Source organism: Leucoraja erinacea, chromosome 1, assembly GCF_028641065.1.
Source record: "Leucoraja erinacea ecotype New England chromosome 1, Leri_hhj_1, whole genome shotgun sequence".
Classification (NCBI taxonomy): Eukaryota; Metazoa; Chordata; class Chondrichthyes; order Rajiformes; family Rajidae; genus Leucoraja; species Leucoraja erinaceus.
Window position 1 is genome coordinate 137,138,954 of NC_073377.1, and position 12,179 is coordinate 137,151,132.

The 12,179-nt window shown below is 48.8% G+C and overlaps 1 protein-coding gene across 1 annotated transcript in view; it reads left to right on the forward strand.

Annotated features, from left to right (window-relative positions):
* The window catches only part of LOC129702309 (bifunctional methylenetetrahydrofolate dehydrogenase/cyclohydrolase, mitochondrial-like), a 74,313-nt gene that overhangs the window by 26,872 nt on the left and 35,262 nt on the right, over positions 1 to 12,179 (forward strand). Inside the window, exons 2-4 of the mRNA XM_055644041.1 lie at positions 2,743 to 2,927; positions 5,273 to 5,395; positions 11,912 to 12,064. Of these exons, the coding sequence (XP_055500016.1) occupies positions 2,743 to 2,927; positions 5,273 to 5,395; positions 11,912 to 12,064 (461 nt within the window). The remainder of the gene's footprint in view (positions 1 to 2,742; positions 2,928 to 5,272; positions 5,396 to 11,911; positions 12,065 to 12,179) is intronic.

The following is a 12,179-nucleotide window of genomic DNA, read 5'->3' on the forward strand; positions in this document are numbered from 1 at the left end:
ACCAGGAGATCCGCATTCTTCTGAAGTCCAGATCTCGGGCATTCAGGTCTGGAAATATAGAGGTCTATAAGAAGTCCAGATACGACCTTGACAAGGTCATCAAAAAGGCCAAAAGGGATTTCTGCTCCAAGGTGGAGGATGAGGCGGATTTTCGGCAACTGTGGCAGGGCTTGAATGCCATCATCTCCTACAAGACGAAATCAGGAGGCAACTCAAACGACAGCAAAGCATCACTCCCTGACGAGCTCAACGCGTTCTACACACGCTTTGATAGGGAGAACACAGATGTGCCTTCCCGAGCCACCAGACAACCTGATGGTATTACAGTCACAGTCGACGTCAGAAGTTCCTTCAGCGGGGTGAACCCTCGGAAAGCGCCTGGACCTGATGGTATACCCGGTCGTGTTCTAAAAACCTGTGCAGACCAACTGGCTGGAGTTTTTGCGGACATTTTCAGCCTCTCTGTACTGAGGTCTGAGGTTCCCACCTGTTTTAAGAGGCCATCAATAATACAGTATACAAGAAGAGTAAGGTGACGTGCCTCAATGACTATCGACCAGTGACACTAACGTCCGTGGTGATGAAGTGCTTTGAGAGGTTGGTTATGGTGGATATCAGCCCCTACCTCGACAAGAACCTCGACCCACCACAGTTCACCTACCGTCACAACAGGTCAACGGAGGATGCGATCTCACTGGCTCTCCACTCCACACTGGACTACTTGGACAATAAAAACACATACGTCAAGCTGTTGTTTATTGACTACAATACCATCATCCCCTCTAAGTTGGTTACCAAGCTCATGGAACTGGGTCTCTGCACATCCATGTGCAATTGGATCCTCGACTTCCTCATCCACAGACCACAGTCTGTCCGAATTGGCAGAAATACTTCATCCTCAGTAACAATCAGTACAGGAGCACCTCAAGGCTGTGTACTCAGCCCCCTGCTCTACTCACTCTATACTCATGACTGTGTAGCCGGACACAGTGCGAACTCCATCTTCAAGTTCGCCGACGACACCACCGTTGTTGGATGAATTACAGATGGTGATGAGTCAGAGTATAGAAGTGAGATCGATCGATTGACCAAATGTTGCCAGCACAACAACCAGCCTCTCAATATTAGTAAAACCAAGGAACTGATTGTGGACTTTGGAAGAGGAAGGATAAGGACCCACAATCCTGTTTATATCAATAGGACGATGGTTGCGAGAGTTAAAAACTTCCAATTCCTGAGCGTGCATATTACCGAAGATCTTTCCTGGACCCAGCATACTGATGCAATTATAAATAAGGCACATCAGTGACTCTACTTCCTGAGAAGATTACGGAGATTCTATATGTCAAAGAGGATTCTCTTGAACTTCTAGAGCATATTGACATTGCATCGTGGTCTGGTTTGGCAACTTGAACGTCCAGGAGCGGAAACAAAAAGTTGTGACCACTGCCCAGTCCATCACCGGCTTTGACCTCCCCACCATCGAAGGGATTTATCGGAGTCGCTGCCTCAAAAAGGCAGTTAGCATCATCAGAGACCCACACCATCCTGGCCACACACTCATCTCACCCCTGCCATCTGGAAGAAGGAGCCTGAAAACTGTAACGTCCAGGTTCAGGATCAGCTTCTTCCCTACAGCCATCAGCCTATTAAACATTACAACCTAAAATAAGCTCTGAACTACAAATATATATATATATATATGTGTATGTGTGTGTGTGTGCGTGTATTTGTGAGTATGTGTATATATACACACACTGAACTTTTTTTTCTCCCTCATTTATTATATTGTTTACAGTGTACTATGTTTACATATTCTGTTGTTTTGCAGCAAGTAAGAATTTCATTGTTCTATCTGGGACATGACAATAAAACATTCTTGACTCGTGTCTTGACGAGGTCTGGTCTGATGGAGACCTGGTCTGGTGGAGACCTAGTCTGATGGAGACCTGGTCTGGTGGAGGTCTGGTCTAGACCTGGTCTGGTGGAGATGTGGCCCGGTGGGGATATGGTCTGATAAAGATATTATGGAGATCTGGTCTGGGTGATCTGGCCTGGTGGAGATCTGGTCTGGGAGATGATCTGATGATCAGTCCGATGATCCAGGCCAGGGTGGGATGTGGGGCCGGTGGGGATCTGGGCCTTGGATGAGGAACTGGTCTTGAGTGGGGACCTGGGTGGGTGGGGACCTGGGTCTTGGGTGGGGACCTGGGTCTTGAGTGGGGACTGGTCTTGAGTGGGGACCTGGGTCCTGGGTGGGGACCTGGGTCTTGGGTGGGGACCTGGGTCTTGAGTGGGGACCTGGGTCTTGGGTGGGGACCTGGGTCTTGGGTGGGGAGCTGGGTCTTGAGGGGGGACCTGGGTCTTGGGTGGGGACCTGGGTCTTGAGTGGGGACCTGGGTCTTGAGTGGGGACCTGGGTCTTGAGTGGGGACCTGGGTCTTGGGTGGGGACCTGGGTCTGAGTGGGGACCTGGGTCTTGAGTGGGGACCTGGGTCTTGAGTGGGGACCTGGGTCTTGGGATGGGGGTCTGGGGGGATGGGGTCTTGGGTGGGGAGCTGGGTCTTGAGTGGGGACCTGGGTCTTGGGTGGGGACCTGGGTCTTGAGTGGGGACCTGGGTCTTGAGTGGGGACCTGGGTCTTGAGTGGGGACCTGGGTCTTGGGTGGGGACCTGGGTCTTGGGTGGCGACGTGCTGTGCAACCATCTCCAGGCTGACGGTCTCCCTTCTCTCCGCTGGCCAGGCAGGAGGCGGTGGTCATCTCGGGGACGGCCCTGGCCAGGCAGATCCATGAGGAGGTGCGGAGGGAGCTGGAGGAGTGGGTCTCACTGGGCAATGCCCGGCCCAGGCTCAGCGTGGTCCTGGTCGGTGATGACCCTGGCAGCCACACGTACGTGAAGAACAAGACCAAAGCTGCAGCTTTCGTAGGTGAGGACAGGTATTGACCTCTGCATCTTCACCCCTGACCTCCCCTCGGCCCACCTGAGCTACCAAACTACCTGCGAACAAGTTTTCAGAGGCAGGTGCAGTAACAACATTATAAAGGCATTTGGATAGGTACATGGATATGGACCAAACACAGGCAAATGGGACTAGTTTTGATGGGATGTCTTGGTTGGCATGGCCAAGTTGGGAATAAAGTCATTGCCTGCCCTTCCTCTGCCTGAAGATCTGGCCCGTGAGATCTGGCAACATCCTCGTTAAAGCCACTTGCATTGAAATAAATGCAGGTTAAATCCTCAGTCTTTCTTCACTCCCAGCTGTGCTTCTTTCTGCCTGTCCCATCTACGGAACTTGCTCACTTTTAAGTTCTGCATTTGTCCCAACAGGGACCGTGGCTTTGCCAATGGCTAAGAAGCACAACAAGGGCAGGAGGAGATCAGAAGCTCTGTTGCAATAGACTTTACTGTAGGCTTTAACGATACAGCATGGCAACAGGCCCTTCAGCCAACCGAGTCCGCACTGACCACCGATCACCCCGTGCACTTAGCACTATCCTACACACTAGCGACAAGTTACAGAAGTCAATTCAAATGGTTCTGATCCTAAACATCATCTATGCCCGACTCACTGAGTTACTCCAGCACATTGTGTCTATCTTCACTTACAAACCTGCACATCTTTGGTGTGTAGGAGGAAACCGGAATAGAGAATGGAGCGACTGGGCTTGTATACACTGGAATTTAGAAGGATGAGAGGGAATCTTTTTGAGACATATAAGATTATTGAGGGATTGGACACGCTAGAGGCAGGAAACATGTTCCCAATGTTGAAGGAGTCGAGAACCAGGGGCCACATTTAAGAATAAGGGGTTGGCTTAGAACGGAGATGAGGAAAAACTTTTTCACCAAGAGAATTGTGAATCTGTGGAATTCTCTGCCTCAGAAGATAGTGGAAGCCAATTCTCTGGATACTTTCAAGAGAGAGTTAGATAGAGCTCTTAAAGATAGCGGAGTCAAGGGATGTGGGGGGAAGGCTGGTACGGGGTACTGATTGTGGATGATCAGCCATGATCACATTGAATGGCGGTGTTGGCTCGAAGGGCCGAATGGCCTCCTCCTGCACCTATTGTCTATTGGAACTCCCGGAGAAAGCCCAAGCGGTCACGGGGAGAAAGTACAAACTCGGTAGAGACGGCACCCATAGTTAGGATGGAACCCGGGTTTCAGGGGCTGTGAGGCAGCAACACTACCACTACGCTCCGTGCCCCCCCGCCATAGGAAACTCAATAGCTGAAGGGATGGATGGAAGGTTGTGAGGCTTTGCCTTTGAGTGTCAGTGACCAAGGTGCTCCAGTTTCCTCCCACACTCCAAATACGTACAGGTTTGTACGTATATTGGCTTCATAAGTTGAGAGGATAGTGAGAGGAGCAGGACTAGGCAATTCAGTTCTTTAAGTCTACTCCGCCATTCAATCCTGTCTGATCTATATCTCCCTCTCAACCCCATTCTACTGCCTTCTCCCCATAACCCCTGACAACCATAATAATCATGAATCTATCTATCTCCACCTTAAAAATATCCATTGACTTGGCCTCCACAGCCCTTTGTGGCAAAAAATTCCACAGATGGACACAGAAATTCACAGGAGGACACAGGAGGACTAAAGAAATTCCTCCTCATCTCCTGCCTAAAGGAATGTCCTTTAATTCTATGACCTCTGGTCCTGGACTCTCCCACAAGTGGAAACATCCTCTCCACATCCACTCTATCCAGGCCTTTCACTATTCAGTAAGTTTCAATGAGGGCTCCCCTCACCCTTCTAAAATCCAGCGAGTACAGGCCCAGTGCCGTCAAACGCTCGTCCACTCATTCCTGGGATCATTCTCGTAAACCTCCTCTGGATCGTCTCCAGCGGCAGCACATCCTTCTGTAAAAAAATATAAATTGTCCTTAATTGGTGACACCTGACTGTCAAAGCCGCCACAGCCAGACACGAACAGTAGCTCTACTCAATATCCAAAAGTCTGCAGCCTCCTTGTGCTCTGATATTTTATTTCATTCACATGTTTAATCTATAATGTTTTATTCTTAATGTTTTAATCTTTTATGTTTTATTCTTAATTGTTTACCTTATGTCGTGTTGTTACTTGCGAGCGGAGCACTAAGGCAAATTCCTTGTATGTGAATTGTATCATTCATTCATTCATTGTCGGATAGTGCTTGTGTAGGGGTGGGGCACTGAAAGAGAGAGATCAGGAGGGGTGTTCTTAAAATTGGAGCATTCAGTGTAACTCTGGAGAATGAATGTGATGATCTGACTCCACTTTCAGGTATTAGCAGTGAAACCATCTTGCGGCCCTCCAGTGTGTCCCAGCAGGAACTGATGGAGCTGATCGAGAGGTTAAACAGGGACCCGCACGTGACTGGACTGTTGGTTCAGCTGCCCCTGCCTGGTGAGTCTGCTCCGGGGATTCACCCAGAGTGTGGGGACAACAGGGGAACGATGCTGCCTGACCCGCTGAGTTACTCCAGCACTCTGTGCCCATGTTTTCCACAGATGCTGCCTGACCCGCTGAGTTACTCCAGCACTCTGTGTCCATGTTCTCCACAGATGCTGCCTGACCCGCTGAGTTACTCCAGCACTCTGTGCCCAAACCTCTCCCTTAAGTTCTCCCATCAAAGTCCGTCCACAGGAACTGTAAAACTTTTCTCTTTTAGTTTTGTTTAGCATTTCATACTTTAGAGGTACAGCGCGGTGGCCCTTCAGCCCACCGAGTCCGTGCCGATCAGCGATCACCTTTTACACAAACACCATCTTACACACTAAGGACAAATTACAATTTACAGAAGCCAATTAACCTACAAACCTGCAGGTCTTTGGAGTGTGGGAGGAAACCAGAGCACCCGGAGAAAACCCATGTGGTCACGGGGAGAACGTGCAAAGTCCGTTCAGACAACACCCGTAATCAGGATCGAACCCGGCGCTGGCGCTGTGAGGCAGCAACTCTACCGCTGCGCCACTTTGCCGCCCAAAGGCAGACCATTCAGCCCATTGAGTCTATGCAGGCTTTCGGAGTGATCCCACCTTTCCCATTCCCCCACTCATTTAAGTCAAAAGTATTTATCTATCTTTTGTACCTACAATGGAGCAATTACATTCTTACTTCCTGCAGCTGTACAGGCATTAACACAGAAATCAATATATAATGATCAATAATACAATAAATTAATCATCAGTAATACAAGGTATCCAGTCCTTAATAATGCAAAACCAAAATCTATCGTGCAACCACAGACACAGTCCGTAGAAGATCAGAGTTGCTGAGGTTAGTGTTGAGCAGTGTTCAAGAGCCTGATGGTTGTTGGGAAGAAGCTGTTCTTGAAACTAGGGGTCACGGTTTTCAGGCTCCTGTACCTTCTTCTTGATGGTAGTAGCGAGATGAGAGAGTGACCAGGGTGGTGTGGGTCTCTGATGATGATGGCTGACATTTTGAGGCAGTGACTCCTATAGATTGCTCCGATGGTGGGGAGATCAGTAGCTATGATGGACCTTCGATGGTGGGGAGATCAGTAGCTATGATGGAAACATAGAAACATAGAAATTAGGTGCAGGAGTAGGCCATTCGGCCCTTCGAGCCTGCACCGCCATTTAATATGATCATGGCTGATCATCCAACTCAGTATCCCGTACCTGCCTTCTCTCCATACCCTCTGATCCCCTTGGCCACAAGGGCCACATCTAACTCCCTCTTAAATATAGCCAATTAACTGGCCTCAACTACCCTCTGTGGCAGAGAGTTCCAGAGATTCACCACTCTGTGTGTGAAAAAAGTTCTCCTCATCACGGTTTTAAAGGATTTCCCCCTTATCCTTAAGCTGTGACCCCTTGTCCTGGACTTCCCCAACATCGGGAACAATCTTCCTGCATCTAGCCTGTCCAACCCCTTAAGAATTTCGTAAGTTTCTATAAGATCCCCTCTCAATCTCCTAAATTCTAGAGAGTATAAACCAAGTCTATCCAGTCTTTCTTCATAAGACAGTCCTGACATCCCAGGAATCAGTCTGGTGAACCTTCTCTGCACTCCCTCTATGGCAATAATGTTCTTCCTCAGATTTGGAGACAAAAACTGCACGCAATACTCCAGGTGTGATCTCACCAAGACCCTGTACAACTGCAGTAGAACCTCCCTGCTCCTATACTCAAATCCTCTTGCTGTGAAAGCCAACATACCATTCGCTTTCTTTACTGCCTGCTGCACCTGCATGCCTACCTTCAATGACTGGTGTACCATGACACCCAGGTCTCGCTGCATCTCCCCCTTTCCCAATCGGCCACCGTTTAGATAATAATCTGCTTTCCCGTTTTTGCCACCAAAATGGATAACCTCACATTTATCCACATTATACTGCATCTGCCAAACATTTGCCCACTCACCCAGCCTATCCAAGTCACCTTGCAGTCTCCTAGCATCCTCCTCACACCTAACACTGCCCCCCAGCTTAGTGTAATCCGCAAACTTGGAGATATTGCCTTCAATTCCCTCATCCAGATCATTAATATATATTGTAAATAGCTGGGGTCCCAGTACTGAGCCTTGCGGTACCCCACTAGTCACTGCCTGCCATTGTGAAAAGGACCCGTTTACTCCTACTCTTTGCTTCCTGTTTGCCAGCCAGTTCTCTATCCCCATCAATACTGAACCCCCAATGCCATGTGCTTTAAGTTTGTATACTAATCTCTTATGTGGGACCTTGTCAAAAGCCTTCTGGAAGTCCAGATACACCACATCCACTGGTTCTCCCCTATCCACGCTACTAGTTACATCCTCGAAAAATTCTATACGATTCGTCAGACATGATTTACCTTTCGTAAATCCATGCTGACTTTGTCCAATGATTTCACCACTTTCCAAATGTGCTGCTATCCCATCTTTAATAACTGACTCTAGCAGTTTCCCCACTACCGATGTTAGACTAACTGGTCTGTAATTCCCCGTTTTCTCTCTCTCCCTCCCTTCTTAAAAAGTGGGGTTACGTTTGCTACCCGCCAATCTTCAGGAACTACTCCAGAATCTAAAGAGTTTTAAAAGATTATTACTAATGCATCCACTATTTCTGGAGCTACTTCCTTAAGTACTCTGGGATGCAACCTATCTGGCCCTGGGGATTTATCGGCCTTTAATCCATTCAATTTACCCAACACCACTTCCCGACTAACCTGGATTTCACTCAATTCCTCCACCTCCTTTGACCCGCGGGCCCCTGCTATTTCCGGCAGATCATTTATGTCTTCCTTAGTGAAGACGGAACCAAAGTAGTTATTCAATTGGTCCGCCATATCCTGGTTCCCCATGATCAACTCACCTGTTTCTGACTGCAAGGGACCTACATTTGTTTTAACTAATCTCTTTCTTTTCACATATCTATAAAAACTTTTGCAGTCAGTTTTTATGTTCCCTGCCAGTTTTCTTTCATAATCCATTTATCCTTTCCTAATTAAGCCCTTCGTCCTCCTCTGCTGGTCTCTGAATTTCTCCCAGTCCTCCGGTATGCTGCTTTTTCTGGCTAGTTTGTACGCATCATCCTTTGCTTTGATACTATCCCTGATTTCCCTTGTTATCCATGGATGCACTACCTTCCCTGATTATTCTTTTGCCAAACTGGGATGAACAATTTTTGTAGTTCATCCATGCAGTCTTTAAATGCCTTCCATTGCATATCCACCGTCAACCCTTTTAGAAGTAATTGCCAGTCAATCTTGGCCAATTCACGTCTCATACCCTCAAAGTTACCTTTCTTTAAGTTCAAAACCATTGTTTCTGAATTAACAATGTCACTCTCCATCCTAATGAAGAACTCGACCATATTATGGTCACTCTTGCCCAAGGGGCCACACACAACAAGACTACTAACTAACCCTTCCTCATTACTCAATACCCAGTCTAAAATAGCCAGCTCTCTCGTTGGTTCCTCTACATGTTGATTTAGATAACTATCCCGCATACATTCCAAGAAATCCTCTTCCTCAGCACCCCTGCCAGTTTGATTCACCCAATCTATATGTAGATTGAAGTCACCCATTATAACTGCTTTGCCTTTGTCGCAAGGATTTCTAATTTCCTGTTTGATACCACCTCCAACTTCACTACTACTGTTAGGTGGCCTGTACACAACACCCACCAGCGTTTTCTGCCCCTTATTGTTTCGCAGCTCTACCCATACCGATTCCACATCCTCCAAACTAATGTCCTTCCTTTCCATTGCGTTAATCTCCTCTCTAACCAGCAACACTACCCCACCTCCTTTTCCTTTCTCTCTATCCCTCCTGAATATTGAATATCCCTGGATGTTCAGCTCCCAGCCTTGGTCACCCTGGAGCCATGTCTCCGTGATCCCAACTATATCATAATCATTAATGGCTATCTGCACGTTCAACTCATCCACCTTATTACGAATACTCCTTGCATTCAGACACAAAGCCTTCAGGCTTGCTTTTACAACGCTCTTACCCCTTATACCAATTATGTTGAAAAGTGGCCCTTTTTGATTTTTGCCCTGGTTTTGTCTGCCTGCCACTTTTACTTTTCACCTTGCTACCTATTGCTTCTACCTTCATTTTACACCCCCCTGCCCCTCTGCTCTTGTACCCATCCCCCTGCCACATTAGTTTAAATCCTCCCCGATAGCACTAGCAAACACCCCCCCAAGGACATTGGTTCCATTCCAGCCCAGGTGCAGACCGTCCTGTTTGTACTGGTCCCACCTCCCCCAGAACTGGTTCCAATGCCCTAAAAATTTGAATCCCTCCCCCTTGCACCATTTTTCAAGCCACGTATTCATCTGCAATATCCTGCCTATTTCTGGCTCTGACTGGCCCGTGGTACTGGTAGTAATCCAGAGATTATTACCCATGAGGTCACGGGGAGAAGCTTATCTCCTAGCTCCCTAAATTCATCCTGTAGGACCTCATCCCTTTTTTTACCTATATCGTTGTTGCCAATATGCACCACGACAACTGGCTGTTCACCCTCCCCCTCCAGAATGTTCTGCAGCCGTTCAGTGACATCCCTGACCCTTGCACCAGGGAGGCAACATACCATCCTGGAGTCTCGTTTGCGGCCGCAGAAACGCCTATCTATTCCCCTGACAATTGAATCCCCTATTACTATTGCCCTTCCACTCTTTTTCCCCCCCTCATGTGCCGCAGAGCCACCCATGGTGCCATGAACTTCGCTGCTGCTGCATTCCCCTGATGAGCAATCTCCCTCAACAGTTTCCAAAATGGTATACCTGTTTACCATGGACCTTCGATGGTGGGGGGGGTCAGTACCTGTGATGGACAGGGCAGTGTCCACCACTCTCTGTAGTCTCCTTCGTTCATGTAACCTTTATTTGACCTTATCCTCCCGCCATCAACTAGGCAGAAGGATGTGGGAGGAAACCAGAGCACCTGAGGAAACCCACGTGGTCACACACAGGGAGAACCTGCTAACTCCACACAAACTGCTCCTGAGGTTAGCATTGAACCCAGGTCTCTGGCGTTGTGAGGAAGCAGCGCTTCCCGATGCACCCCTGTTAAGACATGCACACAGTGTGGAGAGCTCAGCAGGTCAGGCAGCATCTGGAGGGAATGGGCAGACGAAGTTTCGGCTCGGGACCCTGCTTCAGACTGATAGAGTGGAGGGGAGAAAGCTGGGAAAGAGAGGTGGGGGCAGGACAAAGCCTGGCGAGTGATAGGTGGATATAGGTGAGGGGGTGATAGATAGATGGGTGGAGTAAGTGACAAATGATAGAAAGGAAAAGGAGACAAAGGGGCGTCATGTACCGAGGTACAGTGAAAAACCTTTGGTGTGTGCTAACCGGCCAGCAGAAAGACAATACATGATCACAATTGATCCATTTACAGTGTATAGATACATGATAAGGGAATAACGTTTAATGCAAGGTAAAGTCAGCAAAGTCCGATCAAACAAAGGCCGAGGGTCACCAATGAGCTAGATAGTAGGTCAGGGCTGTTTTATAGTTGGTGATAGGATGGTTCAGTTGCCTGATAACAGCTGGGAAGAAACTGTCCCTGAATCTGGAGGTGTGCGTTTTCACACTTCTGTACCTCGTGCCTGATGAGAGAGGGGAGAAGAGGGAGTGACCAGGGTGAGACTGGTCCTTGATTATGCTGCTGGCCTTGCCGAGGCAGTGTGAGGTATAAACGGAGTTGATGGAAGGGAGGTTGGTTTGTGTGATGGTCTGGGCTGCGTCCGCAATTCTCTGCAATTTCTTGCGGCCTTGGATGGAGCTGTTCCCAAACCAAGCTGTGATGCATCCTGATAAAATGCTTTCTATGGCGCATCTGTAGAAGTTGGTGAGAGTTGTAGGGGACATGCCAAACTTCCTGACCCTTCTAAGAAAGTAGAGGCGTTGGTGTGAAATGTCCAGCACCTGGTCGTGGAGCAGATGCTGCAGCAATCAGAGAAGGGGAGCAGTGAGAGAGGGTCTCGCAGAACTCTACTCGGAGAGAGGAGGCGAACTTCTTCAAAGTGGGCGTACCTTGAGTGGAATCCCACTCATCTTTTGATGATGCTGGAGGAGGTGCAAGTGAACCTCTGCCTCACCTGAAAGGATTGCCGGGGTCCTTGGATGGAGTTGAGGTGGGGAGGTATAGGGACAGGTGTTGCATCTTCTGCGATTACAGGGGAAGGTACCTGGGGAGGGGGTGGTTTGGGTGGGAAAGGCCGAGTTGACCAGGGAATTGCAGAGGAAACGGTCTCTGTGGAAAGGGGAAAGGGGTGGAGATGGGCAGATGTGGGTGGGATCCCGTTGGAGGTGCTGGCATTGTGTGAGGATGATGTGCTGGGCGCGGAGGCTGGTGGGGTGAAAGGTGAGGACCAGGGAGAGCTCTAGGGGGGAGGGGGGGGGGGGGCAGTGAGAGCAGAGCTAGCGGGCTGTTGCTAATTGCTCTGTTTGATCCGCAGCCCACATTGATGAGCGGCTGGTGTGCAACGCGGTGGCGCCGGAGAAGGATGTGGACGGCTTTCACGTGGTCAACGTGGGCAGGATGTGCTTGGATCAGCGGGCCATCCTCCCCGCAACTCCAGCTGGCGTCTGGGAAATCATCAAAAGGACCGGTGCGTGTTTCCACTTTGAAGGAAATTACCCAAAATTCGGGAAATTGTGGTTGTCTTCGGGTAATTTTAGGGAAATTAAATAATTTCGGAAAATCTCCTGGCCCGGTAAGCCTTC